A 20,556-nucleotide genomic window follows, 5' to 3' on the forward strand; every position below is an offset into this window, starting at 1 on the left:
TGAGGTGTCATAAAAGGAAAAATTCTGAGCTGGGAAATAGCATATATCAAGTGGGATACAAAAGATCAGGCCATGAAAGTGTTTCGGACACAAATAATGGCAGAGGGGTTGAAGTCAATTAACTGATTTATAAGACCAGAGAAGTACCTGGGTCTAAGGGTAGAGACCACAAGCTTTTAAATATTTATAGTAGCAGAACATTACAAAGCTACAATCTTAGACATCATCTCAATATCCTTACTTACTTATAAAGAAATGAGCAGAAGACATGAACAGACACTTATTCAAAGAAGAAATACAAATGGCTAATAGACACATGAAAAATTGTTCATCATCATTAGCCATGAGGGAGATTCAAGTCAAAACCACATTGAGATATGACCTTATACCAGTTAGAATGGTCAAAATTAACAAGACAGGAAACAATGAGTATTGAAGAGGATGTGGAGAAATGGGAACCCTCTTACACTGTTGGTGGTAATGCAAGTTGGTATAGCCACTTTGGAAAACAGTGTGGAGATTCCTCAAAAAATTAAAAATAGAGTTACCCTATGATCCTGCAATTATACTACTGGGTATTTACTCCAGAGATACAGATATAGTGAAAAGAAGGGCCATCTGTACCCCAGTGTTTCTAGCAGCAATAGCCACAATTGCCAAACAATGGAAAGAGTCAAGATGCCCTTCAATAGACGAATGGATTAAAAAAATATATATGGTCCATATGTACAATGGAATATTATGCAGCCATCAGAAAGGATGAATACCCAACTTTTGTATCAACATGGATGGGATTGGAAGAGATTATGCTGAGTGAAATAAGTTAAGCAGAGAGAGTAAATTATCATATGGTTTCACTTAGTTGTGGAGAATAAGGAATAACACAGAAGACATTAGGAGAAGGAAAGGAAAAGTGAAGGAAAGGAAAAGTGAATTGGGGGAAATCAGAGGGGGAGTTAAAGCCCAGACTGTGGGCTCTGAGAAACAAACAGAATTTTGGAGGGGTGGGAGGTGGGGGGTTAGGTGAACCTGGTAGTGGGTGTTAAGGAAAGCACGTATTGCATGGAGCACTGGGTGTGGTGCATAAACAATGAATCTTGGTACACTGAAAAAATAAGATTAAAAATAGTAGAAATGGTTGTGCCTATGATGTTCCAAGTTTTTCTACACTCCAAAGATACAGTGCTGAACTCAGCATAAATCCTGCCCCTTTTGGAACTTAGGTTTGAATGGGGGTGGCTGGGGGGCAGAACACAGGCAGTAGACAAACAAGCAAATACACTGATACCCTGGTCCCATGTGGCAGTAAGTGCCGTGAAGACCAAAGTGAGGTTGGCAGACAGAGAATGACTGGCAATGGAGCAGGACTGGGAATGGTGGTGGGGTTGACTTAGTGATGCAGAAAAGACATTCCCGAGGAGGTGACATCTGGGGAGAAATCTGAGTGAAATGATGATTGAGTCATATGAATTTCAGGAGGAAGAGTATCCCATGCATGGAAATGGCAGGGACAACAGAGCCAAGCCAGATTTCTCTGGATTTGGTGGCTAGGAGCAGCCTGGGTTCCCCCGGTCTCTTTTCAGCCCAGCAGCCCCTGAGAAACCCCTACGAGCTACAGGGCTGCAAAGAACGGACAGAGAAACCACAGCCAAGTCATGGGGATGATAGGGAAGGAGGAAAGGCTGGCTGGGAAGTCAGCAGAATTAAACACACAGAAACCCTTCTCTTTTGGTGGCATCTCAGATGTTCCAAAACGAATAAGTGAGCCAGATTAGTCAACATATTAGAAAGACTGGTGAGGGTCCCATACACATCTGGTTGATTTCTCAGCTCCTCAGTTTCTACACTTCTAAAATACTGTTCTTCTTTCTAAGATATTCATTCTCTATCTTCCATCTATTCTCTTCTAATTTAAACTTCAGAAATCTCATTCTGAGATTTAATGAGCCTCGCCTCATTGACATGGTTTGAAAATTATGAAGAATAATTTAAGGAAAATTGCTGAAGAAAAAATTTTCAAGATAATTCCCCAGCCTCTTTTACAAGTTATAGGGAAGCCTAAATTAAAGCTGTAGTCTAATAAATGTGAACAGTATGGCTAGCTCAAAATCATGAAGTGTTACTGAGAAGTTTTTGTCTACACCACATTTTACAACTGGCTGTATAACTTATTCCTCAAAATAACTTTGATGAAGTATTTGGTTAGTCTTGGTTAACTACTGAGGAAATTGAAGGACAAAGGTCCTTTAAATAACCCAACAAGTCTGGGACAAAATATCCAGCTCCGCATGGATTGTCCTTCCAAAATATATATACATGGGGATCCCATGGTCCAGAACACTGAACATGTATCTCCATGGATCTGTCCTACATAAAGATACTTCCATAGGTAGTTAAAAGATATTTGCCCTGCAAAATTAAGATTAATGATAATATAGTTGATTCTCAGAAGTCAGGTGCAAAAAAATTGTCCAGGACTTGGATAAAGGGAAAAAATGATTATAGATCTGATCGATGTCATACCATAGTATTTTCAAACAGGCCCATTCAAGGTTTATCAAATTATCTGGAACATAGTATACATTTGTGTATATATATTTATATAGGTAAACTGCAAATGATTTTTCTCCATTCAGATGTAAATGGTACCTGTACACATGTAACACCAAAGATTACAGTTTTATTGCCCTGTATCCAATGTGGCAAACTTATTTCAGCTGGCTGTGTGATACACGTCTCTCAAATGCTCTTCTCTGTAATGCTTATCTTTTCATTGTGGCAATCTTAAATACTCTTGAAACCGTTTGCGTCTTTGTGGTACACTCAACTAGTGAGTTAAAGAAGTTGTTGACAAATGCTCATTCTATACTTTCCCAAGAGCTACAGTTTTCTCTTTTTGAGAAGTATCTTATGACAGTTGGAATTCAAGTTTCATAAGGAGAACTAATATGTGGCCTTAATTAAATAGTCGTTGTTGGGCTTCAGATATCTCGCATCAAAACATGAGATTTCCTTGGTTGTTTCCATTAACTAACTGGTTTAATTCTAGTGCTGATTATTCGAATGTGTTTTTTTAAAGATTTTATTTATTTCTTTGAGAGAGAGAGAAAGAAAGAGAGAGAGCATGAGAGGAGAGAAGGTCAGAGGTAGAAGCAGACTCCCTGGAAAGCAGGGAGCCTGATGCGGGACTCAATCCTAGGACTCTGGGATCATGACCTGAACCGAAGGCAGTGGCTTAACCCACTGAGCCACCCAGGTACCCTATTCAAGTGCATTTTATAAAACTTTGCATCATCACATCCGTGTACTAACTGCTTTCCACAATTGTGTGGCTTTAATATCAGACTAATTTTCTGCCCCAAATTAATAAGTGGTTATAAATATCTACTTCTTTAGTTCAAATGTGGTGTCAGCATTTTTAGAATTCTTTTAGATGCTCTGTTAGTGGAGGAATTTTTTTCTGGTAAATCACAATAATGAATGGAAAAATTAAATCTTTTTTTCTTTTTTCTTTTTCCAGTGTCTCTATGAGAGCTCAGTATTTTAAAAAACAGGATGCCAAAAACTACACTCTCAAAAGCAAACAAACAAACAAAAAACACTCTTTTCTCACCACTCCTTGGTAAGAGGAGACCTGGCTCTACCCTTCATGGAAATGAGAGGAGGATTTTGCATAGATTCCTTGGAAGTTAAATTAACGTGCTATCTACTTCAAACTTACTGAGTAGTATTACCCTCTAATATAGCAAAAGTTGTCAAGAATGTTGCAGAAGGGAGAAGACCTTTTTTTCAAGGTTTCCTCAAGATGAGTTGGAGCATATGAGCAATTTACAGACACCTTATATCTGTCCTTCTAAAGTGCCAGGACTTTGAATGGTTATGGAGCTGGGGGGAGGCAGTGGGTGAGGAGGGCAGAACTGAAATATAAAATTTCACAATACTTAATATCCCATGACTCTCTTTTTTAACCTTAAAATGTTCTCGTTAATATCCAACCAAATACCACCACATGTCAAAGAAAGAATAAGTAGTAACAATAATAAAAAGCATTCAAAGTAAATTTTAACAACTAGAAGAAAATGTATATTTGGATTCTTGCTTACCAAAATTCTCCAGGGACTTAATTTCTATATGAGTTCTTGTTTCTCATACCTTAATGATATAGCCAAGTGATTTTTTTCTCTAAACTGTGATGACTTCTTATTCATGATAGGAGCTATTCCCATTATAAAGGAGAAGGGGCTATTTTTTTTTTTTTTTTTTTTTTTTTTTTAAGGAACACATAGTAAAAACACACTCCTGCTACTATTACCTGGAGGGGAAGTGACAGTAAAAAGAAAGTGCCAATTTGACCCAGAGATCAAAACTGCCAAGTTGGAGAAGCTCACATAACCATCTTGACTTTCTGCCCGAGTACACCCTACAAACAAACACAGAAACAAAATGTAAATGTTAGTTACCCACTCAAGGCAGTTTCTTTAGGTCTTCTCTGTAAAGAGGCAACTGGGAACGAATGGAAAAAAAGATTTAATGAAACAGATTATAAAATCCATCAGGCTTTTCTTAGATGAATCGTGGAACCAAATAATCCAAGAAAGAATAATAGTAACAGTAATTGAAGTTTGCCATGCCGGATGCTGTGCCTTAGATACATGATTTTAAATAAACTGTACAAAAGGCAATAGATAACCTTATGAAAGGTGAAATTACTTGGTGTGGGGGTTATAGCCCCAGGTCTGCCTGATTTCCAAGTTGACATTCTTAACTACTACAATATGTTGACTATTTCATTATTAAATATCTGCCAAGAAAGAAAATCTACTATCTTATAGATGGTCGTTTCTAGGCTCTGCCTCTCTTTTATTCAAGGCATCTGTAGTTTATGTGGCAGCAGAGTTAGGCCAATAGAGCAGGACCACAGCTATGCATCAAATCATGACTGATAAAGGCTACCCTGATTTAGCAACTTGGGTTGCCTTGGCTATGGTTCCCATGAATAAAATGAAAAAAAAAAAAAAAAAAGAAAAAAAAAAGCAAGTTTACATCTTCTAACAATAGGCCATCCATTTTTAAAGTGAAAGAAGGCAACTTAACTCAGGATCACATTCACAACGCCATTAATTAGTCTTCTGACTCCACTACCCTCAAATTACTTTGCTAATTAACAGCTGCTACAGTTCACTCTGGAAATGTCATGATGATTGATATGATGGACAAGGAGTTGGGAGAGTGGTCTTAAAGTTTATAAATTGGTTTGAGATCTTTAAGGCTGAAAGGTATCATAAAGTTATAATATGCTTAGTGTTAACATTTTTCAATTCAATTGCTTAATCCGTTTTGTGGAAACACTGTCTTTCCTCATCAATTTTGCAGAGCTAACTAAAACTTCTTTTTCAAAAGCATCTTTTCCTTCATCTCTTCAGCATCCCAAAATAAATAAAATGCCCAGAAAAATGGAAATAAATAAGCCAAGACTCAAATAAATGATAGGCGCCCAAGATAAATGCAGTTTATACACTTTAAAACCTATATGCATCAAAATTATGGTCAATAAACTCTTACAAACAATGAACTGCAGAGTACAGATGTTCAACATGAAATCGTTTGCTGCAGTTTTTCCTTTGACAAACGTCCTTATTGTTCCCATCTTTGGAGGAATACAAAGCAGCATTTAATCGAAATGTGTCCGTCGAGCACAGTGAGTCTGGCTCATAGAACAGCCGCCAAACTGCCTAATGGAAAGTGTTTTAGCTCCAAATGGGTTTGCTTTTGTGTTAAATACCAGCTTGCCTCAGAGATCTCTACAAAGATTCCCATATATATCTATGATATTCTCAGATTTGAAGCATATGTGCCCAAAAGCTGAGGCAGTTGCTGCCAAGTACAGTATATTACTCCAGGGTTCATATCTCTAGAATGGTAATTGTAAAATATACAAATGCCAGCGACAGGCTCCCTGATCAAGCTGGTATAAGCAGTGTACTGGCCGGGGGAACTTGGGATGAGGTGGGGTGCTGGGCTTGAAGCAAGATTGAAATCGACCACGTGACTTAGCAGCGAGTGCTACCTGAATGGGTTTCTCTGGGGCATATGGTTTCCAAAATACCCAATTCTCCCTCACAACTATCCTTCTCATCCCTGGCAATATTAGCAAACTGGCATATCATTAATGTTGAGACTGTATTTTTTTTAATATTAAGTACATATTTTTTCCTACAACGAGGATCTGTCATTAAATATGAAAGGGTCTGTAGGATCCTTCAATAATTATCTTCCAGTACATAAATTTACTTTTTTTGTTATTTTATTATAACCTGCTTTTTTACTGAGGGGGCTCTACTGAGATAAGTATAAAAGGTTTAGACTAGACATATAGATACGGTTTCGTTGTTATTGTTCTCCTCCGGGAAATACTTAGAATAAGCTAGGTCATCCATCCCAAATGGTTTTAGTTCTACTCTTTCTGTAGTTAAAAAGAAGTATTTCATGATGGCTCCAAGAGCCATATGAAAAAAGCTGTTTTGGTGATGTGGACATTCTAAAAACACAAAACTCCACAAGCTCATTTTCCCTACTCCGTGACACACACAAAAATGTGAGCATAGAAATGACTTCAGCCCATTCTTTATGCTTCCTCAGTAAATCTTCCAAGGAAAATAGTTCTGACAATACTAATCTAGATGAGTCAGCAGGCTGAGTATGATGTGGTGCATTAAATAAAATAGCAAATACTCATTCATTTTGCATAGTCACAATATGATTCTAAGCTAGTCAATGATGATATATTTGGAATAACTGAAAGATAAATAATGAAGGATTGGGGGAGGGTGTGAGGACTGGGGCAAAGTGAAGCATGGAGTCTGAATAAGGTATGGTCCAGAAGAAAGTACTATGGATGGGGAAAACAGAGAACATGGATATGGTGGTAGGTATGGGTAGTATATGAAGAATGGTGAGTTATGAATTATGAGCAAGGTATAGAGTATGGGTAAGGTACAAAATATGGGTAAACATATGAGGTAGGAATAAGGGAAGAATGTAGGTAAATGAACTGCACATGTAAAAATGGTTATGACAGCAAGTTAATGCTGTATGTATTCTATCACACTATTTTTTATAAAAGGAATATGGAGTTAGGGTTAGGGTTATAGAGTAAGTTATAGAGTATGGGTAATGGACTGAATGTTTGTGTCCCTCCAAAATTCAAATGTGGAAACTTAATCTCCATTGAGCTGGGATTTAGGAGTAGGACTTCTGTGGAGTGACTAGTGATAAATGCCCTTATAAAAAAAACTCCAGGGCACTTGGGTGGCTCAGTGGGTTAAAGCCTCTGCCTTCAGCTCAGGTCATGATCTCAGGGTACTAGGAACGAGCCCCACATTGGGCTCTCTGCTCAGCGGGGAACCTGCTTCCCCCTCTCTCTCTGCCTGCCTCTCTGCATACTTGTGATCTCTCTCTCTGTCAAACAAATAAATAAAATCTTTTAAAAAATAAAAATTGAAATTAAAAAATTAAAAAAAAAAAACTCCAAAAAGCTCTCTTGCCCCTTTTGCCACATAAGGACTTAGTGAGAAGATGGCCATCTATGAATCAGGAAGAATGTCTTCTCTGGATGCCAAGTTTGCCAGCACTTTGATCTGGGACTTCCTATTCTCCAGAATGGAGAGAAATAAATTTCTTTGTTTACAAGCCACTCTGCCTGCGGTTTTCCGTTATAGCAGCCTGAAAGGACAAAGATAGGTATGAGTGTGTGTAAAGTCTGGAGTATGGATAAGTTATGGAATCTGGGTATAATATGGAATAGAGGATGGGGTAGGTGAGCTTCAGTTTCCAGGTGAGGTAGTTGATGTACACATTACTAAAATATGAAAAAAAGCTGAAAATTGATATTTTTGACACTGTTGTCTTAAGATCAGAGAGTAAACAAATTACTATTCTGTCTTATGAATCTCATATCAAAATGTCAGTAACAGCTAAATGGTATTGAATAATGGACAGAATGACATCATCAAACCAGGCAGTTTAAAACTACCTCCTAATACAATTTTGAATGTTTAATTTTTACTGGCCAATGTTGGGTAGCTTTGTTTAATTATCTTACTTTCTTAATGATGTGGCTTGTTTCTGCAAATTTGCACATCCCCATCACATTGGGCTGTCCTCTTTCCTCGGGATTTTAAACCCAAAGAGTTTCAGGCTTAACTGCTTTGGTAAAGAAATGACCAAGAAGACAAAAATAGGAGTCAGCAATATGGGTGTTACTTTCACCAAAGTGAGTAAGATATACATTGTTAGGACTGGAAGAATGGGAAACATGGAGTCTATGAGGTGAGTCTCACAGAATAAGCAGCATTTCCTGGGCCTTTAAAATTGGATTGTACAAGCAGAAAGTAGACAGACAGAGTGCTCAGGAGAGTAACAACACTGTGGAAGTTTGGGAAAATAATTTTTGTGTACAGGCTGAAAAGATTTAGTTTATTGATAAGTAAGTAGATAGGGTAGGGAATTTATAGGCCACAATAGTTGAAATGCAAATTAGAAAGAGATAGCAGACAAATTTATAGCTCTAATAAGAAAGGAAGAGAGTGAGACAAGCATGAAACAGTAAAGGGTTTGAAGCTATGAAATATTTAATCATGAAATGTCAATTGCCTCCTCAGGAACATTTTTTTAAAAGATTTTATTTATTTACTTGACAGACAGAGATCACAAGTAGGCAGAAAGGGAGGCAGAGAGAGAGAGAGGGAAGCAGGCTCCCTGCTGGGCAGAGAGCCTGATTTGGGGCTCAATCCCAGGACCCTGAGATCATGATCTGAGCTGAAGGCAGGGGCTTAACCCACTGAGCCATCCAGCTGCCTCCTCACCCTTTTATTAAAGATTTTATTTCAAGAACATTTTCAGAAGGGACTAATTCTGTTTTCTGGAATTGATGAGGGGTACCTCTACAGGAAAACAAAATATATAAGCTAAATAAAACAGTGATATAAAACAAATTCTGGGACTAATTCATTAAAAACTGTTTTGAGTGATAATTCACTAATTTGGAAACTTTATCATGAAAATTGTGTATCTTTCCTTTTTTTAAAGAAGTGTAACAAAGAACAAAGAGACAATATTATCAGGAGAGACAAGTGCTATATATCAGATGTTACTAACAGTTTAGGCCAAAAAATAAATGCAACTAACAGGAATGGCAAGATTTAGTATTTCTACAATGGTCTTACTCCTATACATTTTGGCATATTTTACAGAGTCCCTGTGAAGGAGCTTAGGCTCACAGCCAGAGTAGAGCAAGAAATAACAGTAAAGTCATGGCTTATTTTTGGAATCCAGTTACTTTATGGATAGGCTGATATTTTGAACTGGTAGATGAGTCATTTACAACAACCCAAAACCAACAGAAATGTCCTAGCCAATTCATGAAGTACATAGAAATCTGATAAGCTGATTTTTTAGAAGAGTTAACAATATATCTTTTACCTTGCTTTTAATGGTTGCCTGTGTGTTTAATGCCATCAGCGTCATCTGATGTCCCTGGTGAAATCATTGCCACGACCAAGGTCAAGAAACTTGCTTTTCTTCTAGGGGTTTTATAGATTCAGGTCTTATGTTTGAGATTTTAATCCATTTTGAGTTACTTTTTCTTCAAGGTGTAAAATAATGCTCCAATTTCATTCTTTTCCAGGTGGATATCTGGTTCCTCAAAACTATTTGCTAAAATGTCTATATCCTTTCCCCACTGTGTGTTCTTGGCTCCCTTGTTGAATATCAGCTGGCCACGTATGTGTGGATTTATTTTTAGGCTCTTTATTCTGTTCAGTTGGTCTATACCTTTGTTTTTAGGTGAGTACCATACTGTTTTAATTTTTGTAGTTTTGTAATATACTTTGAAACCACAGAGTGTGATGCTTTCAATTTTGTTTTTCTTTTCAAGATTGCTTTGGCTTTTCGGGATCTGTTGTGGTTTCATATACATTTTAGAGTGTTTTCTCTATTTCTATAAGAAATGTTATTAGGATTTTGATAGAGATTGCACTTAATCTGTAGATTTCTTTGGGTACTGTGGACATGTAAAGCAAAGTTAGACAAGTAGCATTATATCAAACTAAAAAGCTTCTGTGCAGCAAAGCAAATAATCAACAGGGTGAAAAGGCAGCTTACAAAATGGGAGAAAATATTCACAAACTATATATCTCATAAGGTGTGAATTTCTAAAATATGTAAGAAACCCCTACATCTCAATAGGATAAAAAAAGCTAATAACCTGATTTTAAAAAAATAAGCTAAAGATTCAATCAAACATTTCTGCAAAGAAAACCTACAAATGGCCAACATCTATAGTATATGAAAAGATGCTCAACATCACTAATCATCAGGGAAATGCAGACTAAAACTACAATGAAATATAACCTCATACCTATTAGGATGGCTATTATAAAAAAGAGAAAAAGAGAGAGAGAAAGGAAGGAAGAAAGAAAGTGTTAGTGATGACGTGGAGAAACTGGAACTCTCACACACTGCTGATGGGAATGCAAAATAGTGCAGCCACTGTGGAAAATGGCATGGAGATTCCTCACAAAAATAGAAAAATAGAAATTCCTCACACACAAAAAAAAATAGAAAATAAAAATAAAAATAGAAATATAATCCAGCAAGCCCACTTCCAGTTATTTATCCAAAAGAATTGAAATCAAGATCTCAAATAGGCATCCAAACCCCCATGTTCATTGCAGTGTTATTCATACTACCTAAGACATGGAAACAATCTAAATGTTCGTCAACAGATGAATGGATTTTAAAAATGCAATGTGTACATCAATGGCATACTATTCCGTCTTAAATAAGGAAAATTCAGAAATATGCAACAACCCAGGTGAATCTTAAAGACACGATGCTAAGTGAAATAAGCCATTCACAGTAAGACAAATACAGTATGAATCTACTTACATGTAGTATCTAAAATAGTCAAACTCATACAGGCAAAGAATGCAATGGTGGTTTTTTTAATTTTTATTTTATACGCACAACTTCAGGGAAAGTAAATGAAACTAGCAGTGGTACTAGGACCGAACAGGAAGGCAACAGAGGACAAAGCAAGGTAGAGAGGGGAAAGTAAACTCTGAGGACCTGCTCTGGACCATGTGCTTTGCATTTGCCATTGTATTTTTTCTTCATAACCCTGAGAGTGTTTCTATTTCCCCATAGAAATCACATCATAGGGGTGCCTGGGTGGCTCAGTTGGTTAATCACCCAACTCTTGATTTCAGCTCTCAAGGTCCTAAGATTGAGCCCCCGTGTGGGTTTTGCACTCAGCACGGAGTCAGCTGGGAATCTCTCTCTCCCTCTCCCACTGCCCCCCCACCTCACACCCCTGCTGTCTACCTATTTGTCTGTCTTTCTCTCAGATAAATAAATAAATCTTATGGGAAAAAAAAAAAAAAAGAACCATATCATACGTGTGCCTTGCTCTCTGAGCCAGTCCATGATACTGTACCAGAATCATTTGTCTTGGGGGACATGCCCTTTTTCTTACGTCATATTGGGGATATGGTTATGACAAAAAATGCTACTTCATCACGCAAGGGGAGAAGAGGAGGAGGCTCCTTAAGTATTGGCTGCCAGTCTAATCTTGCTTTTCACAGATATGGCATTGTAGACTGGGGATAAAGGAGACCTTCCAAATTACCCAAGACACTATTACCAACCTTGCTAGGAATTCTAACGGCTGCAAACATTTTCTTGCAGATGTTGTAGTGACAGGTGTCTGAATGTCACAAGGACCTACCTTTCAACACTGAATCTGACGTCCCTTCCAGGGAAACAGAAATAGTCCAAGGCTCTGAGGGGGGGCCCAAGGACTCTATTCTCCGATTCTGGAAATAGAAAAAACAGGATGGGAGGAGTTGGATTGAGAAGAGAATTTTTGTGAAGGTATCTAAAACAGAAAAGAAGTCAGACTCTTTTATGAAACAAAACTCAGTAGAGACAGGCAAAGGAAGGAAAGTGATGAATATTTTCTCTCTTGTGTTAAAATATATCAAAATTAGCTCATCGAGAAAAGAGAAAGGAGATTATTGCAGGAGAAGTTGAGGCAGGTTAATGAAGAGGAGAAAGGAAAGCTAACTTTACAGAAGAGGAGAGTGGCATTACATGTTGAAGATTAACAAGGAAGCCATGCTTGAGAAAAAGAAGCAGGACCGAGCCGATTGCCAGATTACCTCAGAAGGGCCAGGTTTCTAAGTGTGGACCTCAATCTTACAGGCTTCCTCCATGCACAAACATGTCAGGGGTGCATTTTTATGACAAAGAATAGAAAGCTGATTTAACTGCCATATTTCCCTTCCTTCTCCCCATGACTTGAGTAAATACAGAAAAGGTAAAGTAGAATCAGAGGGCATGGCCACTAAAATCAGAATTAAGCACAGACGCCTTCATTGATGATTGACTTAACCACATATAAGAGAAATCATTTACAATAACATTTAACTGTAATGCAGATGTGATAGCAGACATTCTTTCATTAGCATACGAAATGACTTCTTTGGAAAGGCTAGATTTCCAGAAGATACAAGAAACCCGCTTCAAGGATTTGCTGAGGAAAAGCATTAGACTTTTATTTTTACTCTTTATCACTCATGAAAGTGGAAGGAAGTCAGCTGTGAGGTGGACGGCAGATGACAAAGTCTGTAGAGGTTCCCAGTGCAGCTGTTAGTACTTGGGGGCTACTCGGTATATGCGGGACATGTACCCGACAGGACATGCTCCCAGCTCTCAATAGACACTGTTCCCCATGAACCAGTTACCTGCTTATCCAGAAAAACGAGCCGTGGTTGGACGGTAAGCTCTTTTCCCACTTCTCCATCTGAAGGCTGGACCAGGACCGAGAGAGCATACGGCCGAATATATATCAAGTTCTCAGTTTTAGAACTGCTTGTATTTCTGGCATGTGTTGACAAAAAAGAGAATACATCCATAAGGTTACAGTTGTCATGGCAGGAACGATTTCTAAAGTGCATTATTACCCAGTGAAAATATTTGCATTTGCTATTGTTTCTAGAAACTTCGTAATGTGGTATATAGAAAATATGACCTTACAACTCAAGAATAATTAAATGTTTATTTTTTATGTTTGCTTAGCATTGGTAAAGGATGGACTGGGTATGCAGGAGGGGTAGGAAGAAGCACAAATTATGAACTTAGATTTTTATCACCATTCATTAATATCCACCCCAAAAATGCCGTATCAGACTAAAATATTTAGAAGGTGCCGATATGTTCACTAGTCTGCTCGTAAACCAATTCTCCCCAAAAAGGCTCTGATTTTTGATGTTTTCCAATTTTTATGGGATAAAGGCTTCGAGGATGCCTGATTCTGTGGTCCAAGAGGATGTCACCGAAAAGAACTGGAAGAGATGCCTAAGAGCAATTCGGGCAACAACACTCATTTACATAGAATAGCTCACGTAACCCTCACAACAACCCTTCCGTGTTTACATTCTCCACATTGTGCTTGCACTGAATAGGCTACATAATTATGGAATTGATTGATTAATCTATTTTAATTGAATGAAGCCCTTAGGGCGAATAATAACTTAAAATTCATATATGCTGAGCGCTTACTGTGTACCAGGTACTATTCTAAGCTTTCCACATGTAAACCCATTGAATCTTTAAAATGACACTGTGATTTAATGTACTTCTTAAACTTGAACTTAAACTTGAAGAAACTGAGACCCCCAAAGGGCTTAAGTTACTTGCCAAAGGTGTGACTAATGGTTAAGTGTATGATCAAGGTCTAGAGCAGTTAACCAGGGGCACCTGGGTGGCTCAGTGGGTTAAAGCCTCTGCCTTCGGCTCAGGTCATGGTCCCAGGGTCCTGGAATAGAGCCCCGTATTGAGCCCCGATTCGGGCTCTCTGCTCGTCAGGGAGCCTGCTTCCTCCCCTCTCTTTGCCTGCTTCTCTGCCTACTTGTGATCTCTGTCTGTGAAATGAATAAGTAAAATCGTAAAAAAAATTTTTAAAAAGAGAGCAGTTAACCAATAAGTTATATTGTTTCTCACCTCTTTCAAGCACATTAATTGCTGATGTGACTTAGCAATAAAATACAATAAATACAAAATAAAATAAATGGTTCATGATACCTCAAAACATCTTTTTCCCCCAAGTTTTGGTATATTTGATGAGCAACCTAGCTTTATTAAAGAACACATGGGTTATATATCTACTGTCTTATTAAGCCTATTGTGTGTTATACATCACAGTCAGGCAATAGATTTTTAGCAATTACACGGAAATATACAGACATCACATATCTCATGTATTACCCTATTATAGAGCACCCATTGTTGACTTACTCTCAAAACAGCTTAGGTCAGTTCTAACAAGGTTTTGAGTTTAAAAAAAAAAAAGGTAGCCTACCCTGTCCCAATTAAATACTCGTACTACTTTATCCCCCCAACTGGTTGTTTTTTCCTCTCTCATCTAAGGAGAAAAGGATAAAATATTTATTTAGTATGGAAGGTGTATATCAGGCAAAGACGACAATTATTCCTAAAAAGAGGAAAGAGTAGCAGAGCAAATGCTATAGATCACGAACTATGGAGTTTCTGTAGGGAGCACTTTCTCTCTCGCTCCTTGGAGAATCCTGGGAAATGGAGACACGGTGGGAAGATGTGGTCCTAAGAATCCCCTTTGGTCGTCTATGGGCTACGGCAGGACCTCTGCGCTAGAATCACTCACTGGGAATTCAGCAGACAGCAGCCTAATCATCATTTATTAGTTTGCTTAGCCTGAGTGAGAAAAGCCTTTCTTTTATCTCCTTTCTTTCTTTTTTTTTTTTTTTTTCTTCTTAAGGGGAACAATTTAAATCAGATTTTTTAAAGCCATGCTGTTAATTCTATTCTTCCATGGCCCCAGTTATTGGAAAATTCTAACATTGCTACCGGATCCTATTTCCCCCCTAACTCATTTCTTAAATGCTTTCTGATGTGGGGTGGGGTGCAGGCTAGCAATGGGCTTAGGGAAGCCAAAAACTCCAGCGGAGATCCTGACATAAGCACATCGATGTCTAGAGACGAAGACATGGGAGCCAACTGCCTGAAAAGGTGCTGAAAGGCCTGTCCCTGACACACTTTAAAGTTTATTGTGAGCAAACATCTCTTATTAAATGTAAACAGCATCTCACTGGAGGTCAGAGACTTGCTGCTACAGCATATCCCAAGGTAATACCACTTTAAGCTCCACATAAACTCTTAAGCAGTTTCTATCCTAAAACCTGACCGTAGGTGGTACAGTTTTTTACGATATGTTATAATAGTGCAATAAATCTGTTAGCTTAAAATCGAATCTCCGTGGCCTTTTAGAGAAATCATCATTAAATGCAGGGTCCTGTTAATGATGCCATCGAAGTGAAATTGTTTAATCTGCTAAGGGGGTGAAAGGTCACCAAATGAATTTTTTATAATACATCAACTTGACACGCAATAGGGAAAACTGTAATAGATAAAAGCAAAGGAAAAGGGCACTGTCTTCTTCTGATAGGTCAATAGCAGCCAAGAGAGTCACTCATCCACTTTCCTTTCACGATGGAGCTCCTTTTGCATTTAATATGGACACCCAATTAATACCTCAGCACCACAGACAACCTCATTTTAGGTGACTTATAGCAATTTCTCCCCCTTCCCTGAAATGAAAGTGATCACAATACATCATAGCATTGTGCGAATTAACGTTAATTGATTCAAGTTACCAAGCAATGATGGGCCACTTATATAATCTAGGCGTTATTGGGTGCTAGAAGGGATGGAGGGAAGATTAGATTCCAGTGTCCGTTGCTGTGACGACGGGAGTCACCTGACGCCTTGTTAGACAGTTGTAAGGTTCTATTGCTGGCCCCAGTGGGGTCGTCAGTAAACTGGAGTGATGTCCAAACATCATTATACGCTGCTCCGATATTAAAGCAAAGGGATTAGCAACTTATTGCAAGCAACCTGGATTTGTCATTGTGCTGTCGTTATCCAATTTCCAACTGCTAATGTGACTGTAGCCTGCGGGCAGAAGGACCTCCAGCCAAACTTGAAAGAATGGGGGAGGAAAGTTCCCTCCAACCCTCCCAGTTTTAACCACTATTTAACGGCTTCCAATACCCAGTCGGGTATGTGAAAGAATTTTTTTTCCCCTTTAATGCTTAAGTATAAGCTAAAAAACAACAACAACAAAAACAACAACAATAACAACAACAAACAACAAGAGAATGCAGACATTTTTCCAGTTCGGAGATCACCACTGTTCATGCCAGTTCTTGCTTTTCAATCTGCCAGATCCTGAACCGCTTACTCTGCAGAGGACAGGATTATTTCTATTTGCATGGCAAACCTAGCAAACAAAGAAATAAAGCCTACTGAAAGCTGGCTCTGGGCAAGACCCAGTGGGGTGGGCTGAAGGTAGGGGCATTAGAGATCCTTCCTTGTTCCTTCTTCAATCTTCGCCTCCTCAAAGGGACTCACTCAGGTTCCTGTGAGAGTGCCCCGTGTTTTGATTAAATGGGGTCCTGCATTTTCAATCAGTCCTGTTTTAACCAGGCTAGATAGGGCAGAAGCTTAATGAGCCACGAGGGGGCTTGAATTCCAAAGAAGTTTGCAAGATTTCATACCCTAGAAGAAGAAAGTAAGTTCTCCAGTCAACTCAGTTTAACAAACACATTATCCCTTCTACTATGGACAGATGTTCTAGGTACTGTGAATGTGCAGAGATAAACAAAACACGATGACCTCTGTCCCTCGGGAACACAGTCCCCTCTTCTCACACATCCCTCCACCCCATATAGTTGGTAAGACAAGAATGACTTTCCTGGCTATCTCTCAGAGTATACGCATGCCATTTTACTTATATTTCCCAGTCCTTATGCTCCCTATTAAACTTAGACAGATGCCTTTAGCTGCTGTCAACTCCTAGGGAGAGAAGAGGGGAGAAATGTCTTGTGATCAGATGATTTCCTTCTGGCATGATAAGGAAGTGTTTCCAAACCCAACACCCTGCAAGAACCCAGTGCATTTTAGTGTAGTAACATGATAACAAATCAGTACCACCATGTACTTCCTCTGCTCTTAGGTCTTTACCTGCCTCTGGAAAGCCACTATCTATCTTGGCCTGCCCAACTTGAAGTTCTGGTATACTCCTCATTTGGTATGCTTCCTGCTCTGCTTTAATACTTATTATTAAACTCTGTGGTTCTTTGAAATTCTTCATTTTGAATTGAGGCTTGAGCCACCCTAGGTGTAGGCTGTAGTAAATAGGCAGAGAAATGGGCAGAGAATAAGCCTGGCATCTCTTCCAACAAGGTCAACTCAATGGTTAAAACCTAAATATTTTAGATGGAAACTCATTTAAAATAATATTTTATAATAAATTTATCATGACTGTCTTATCTGGGATAATGGAAACTCTGAATACATTCTTTAGGATCAGAGACAAACTCTTCAAAATGTCCTGTTTGCATTAGGGTGCTGTAGCAGTCACATGGTGGCCGGGAAATGCAGAGCCAAGATTTATTTGATGGAAGAGATCTAATATACAATATTGTCTACACAGGAGTATCAGAACAGCAGAGAAGCCAAACAGGTTACATTTTCACTGTTTGCAACAAATATTTAATGATCATTTATTGTGCATGACAGTGGGCTTAGGCCACTCTTGGGAATATAATGTAAGTTGAAGTATTGACCTAATAATTATTATAAAGATAAAAATATACTAAAGTGAATATAACTGAAGTTAATTTTATGAAAAACTAGACTAATGGTGAAGCAGGTTCATATTGAATTAATTACTTTGCAATTATATATAGGATTAGACTTAATATAATATATTCTTGTTAAATATTTGTCCAGATGTTTTTATCTATTCATTAATTTTTAGATCTCTAGATTTTCAACAGAGCCATATAATTTTTTGGACATGATAGCTGTTCAATGACTGTTTGAGAAATCCGAGACGTTGAAATGTGAGTTTGTATGAGTCCTTATTATATTTATCTACAACTTCACCATCCGTACAGAGACCTTAACTACTTGGTTTTGAGGCAGCAGGGTTCAATTTTGGAACTAGAACTACATGTGAATGTGAATGGGGACTGGCTAGATGTAAATATGTCAGCTGCAGCAATGGATTAGATTAACATCTTATTCATAAGGAAATAAGAACCTGCAGAAATAAAACCTGCAGAAGTAGAATCAAGGACTTAGTGCTCTGGAGCCATGATCCCTAAGGGTATCACTGCAGAAACAGGACTGTGAAATAAATGATAATTTTAATGATGACCATGAATCATCAATAAAAATGAGAATGGTTTACATTATTTCCTGTTTAATAAGTCTGGATAATAAGTTGTGGCTCTTTTTCTTGTTTGTTTTCAGTTTAAGGGACGAACGCTTTTAAAATGTAGTGATAAAAGCAACAGTTTTTAACTAAATGGGAAAGTTTGACTAAGCAGAGCATCTCATTTTCCCACAAAGCCAGATATATGAAATACCATTATGACAATTTTGCCATTCACCTAACAACAAAGCAACAAATTTGTATTGTACCGAAAAGAAGAAGTAGCACAGAAACATTCTTCAATGGCAGGTCAGTGGTTTTGCCATGAAGGTGGAAAGAGACAAGCTGGTAATACAGAAATCTCTTCCAGAAAGAACATTCTGCCAGTCTTGGGAAGAATGTCCTCACATGTTGGTAGGAGATTCTGTTCTTGTATACTCCAGACAGCTGTGTCCTAGAGAGCAGGTGCCTACGGGTATGGAGAGCAGGTGCCTAGGGATATGCAGATGTTAAAGGAGACTGTCAGTTGGCTGTTTGTTGTTAGTCTCACAATGGTCTCAGCTAGCTCTCCTCTCTCTACTAAGGTGATGGGCTCAAGAACACACAGACCCTCCTACAGTGTCTTGCTCACCCTCACTAGATCTGTTTTCAGGAGCCAAGGATCCTGGCAATGTCATTAACAGAGAACCTTATTTGAGACAGCATATTAGATTTTTATTGCTGTGTAACAAATGACCACAAATTTAGTGGCTTAAAATAATACAATTTATTATTTTGTTAATAAATAATAAATCATTATAAATAAAAATAAATAATAAATATTAATAATAATAAATTATTATTTATTAAAATAATACAATTTATTTAATATTTATTATTATTACTATTTCCAGACCAGCTTGGCTAGGTGTACTGCTAGAAGCTCTCAGGGAGAATCCACTGCTAAACTCATTCAGATTGTGGGTGGAATTTATTTCTTTGTGGCTATAGAATGAAGGTCCATGTTTCCTCATTGGCCATCAGCCAAGGTCTATTCTCTATTTATTCTACCTGCTTTTTTTTTTTTTTCCCCCATGTAGTCTCTTCCATCTTAAAAACAGTGACATGTCAAGCCTCTCACACCTTGAATCTCTCTGTGTTCCTCTTCTGCCAAAGCAGGAGGAAGCTCTCATCTTTTAAGGGCTCACATTATTATTTGGGCCAAACTTGATATTCTTGGAGAGTCTGTCTTTGGGTCAACCGTGCCACAGAACATACTGTATTTAATGAAGTGCTATGTGACCATATTCACAGATTCCTAGGACTAGGGCAGCCCATCTTTGGGAGGCCCTTTAAAAATTGTGCCAACCGTAAAGAGCTTTGGTGTTTCAACATTTAAACATCCATAAAAGACTCAAATACATTTAATTTATTAGAAGGTATTTTTAAAATTTTGTTTATAGTGAAGCAGGGAAAAGGGAGAGAGAAGAGGAGAAAGGAAGGAAAAAAATTTAAGAGAGCAAAAATCAAGTTCCTACTGAAACAAATGTAAGCAATACAAAATATGTCCTGCCAGGATTCCAGATAAAAGACAGAATATAGAAATAAGACTCCTGTGCAGAATGTCCGGTTTAAAAAGGGCAGATTGAAATTATGTTTATCTCTGTGTCCCCTACTCCACTGAAATTACTTAAAAGAATACAAATAAATAAAAATGGTGTAAACCAACAAAGACGTTAAGAAGGCAGGAGAAGAGAGAAGTATTGACAACAGAGGTCAATGAAGTTTTGGAAGATGGAAAACAGGTTCATGGAATTGACTTAGCCTAGCAGACAGAATTTAAATCCACATGTCTCTCGAAGAGGATAAAGATCAGGAGAGGCCAATTCACTTTGCATTATTTAATTAAAAAGTAGAGAGAACTCCGTTTCTACCCGGACCCCCTTTAAAGAAGTTAATAACTTTTGGAAAGCTGGTAGTATGCCCCTTAAAAAGTAAATGCCCGATATGGCCTCAGTTTGTTGAAACACCTGCAAACCCATTATATTAACATGAGTGAACCTCTCAGGAACATCCTTGGTAGTTTTCACTGAAAAGGCCTGCATCCTGGGGCTGATTCTGCTGTGTCAAGGTCAGTTCATTAGCTTGTCAATGGCTCTGCACTGGGTTCAATGGAAGCCCCAACTGACGCTGATCAAAGTTGAAAGAAACAGGGCTGGCCCCAGGCCTGCACAGGGCTCCAGGGCTGTTTAGCATATTGT

The 20,556-nt window shown here is 38.2% G+C and overlaps 1 protein-coding gene across 11 annotated transcripts in view; it reads right to left on the bottom strand.

Annotated features, from left to right (window-relative positions):
- PKHD1 (PKHD1 ciliary IPT domain containing fibrocystin/polyductin) overlaps positions 1 to 20,556 on the bottom strand; it is a 475,577-nt gene that overhangs the window by 42,625 nt on the left and 412,396 nt on the right. For all 11 annotated transcript variants that reach the window (XR_009354742.1, XM_059178234.1, XM_059178227.1 and 8 more), the window contains 3 exons: positions 12,804 to 12,939; positions 11,786 to 11,873; positions 4,313 to 4,420 (listed from right to left, as the gene is read on the bottom strand). Coding sequence is in view for 10 of the 11 variants with exons in the window: in XM_059178234.1 (XP_059034217.1) it covers positions 4,313 to 4,420; positions 11,786 to 11,873; positions 12,804 to 12,939 (332 nt within the window). In the remaining variant the exon portion in view is untranslated. The remainder of the gene's footprint in view (positions 1 to 4,312; positions 4,421 to 11,785; positions 11,874 to 12,803; positions 12,940 to 20,556) is intronic.

Source organism: Mustela lutreola, chromosome 6 (genome assembly GCF_030435805.1).
Source record: "Mustela lutreola isolate mMusLut2 chromosome 6, mMusLut2.pri, whole genome shotgun sequence".
In the NCBI taxonomy this organism is placed as follows: Eukaryota; Metazoa; Chordata; class Mammalia; order Carnivora; family Mustelidae; genus Mustela; species Mustela lutreola.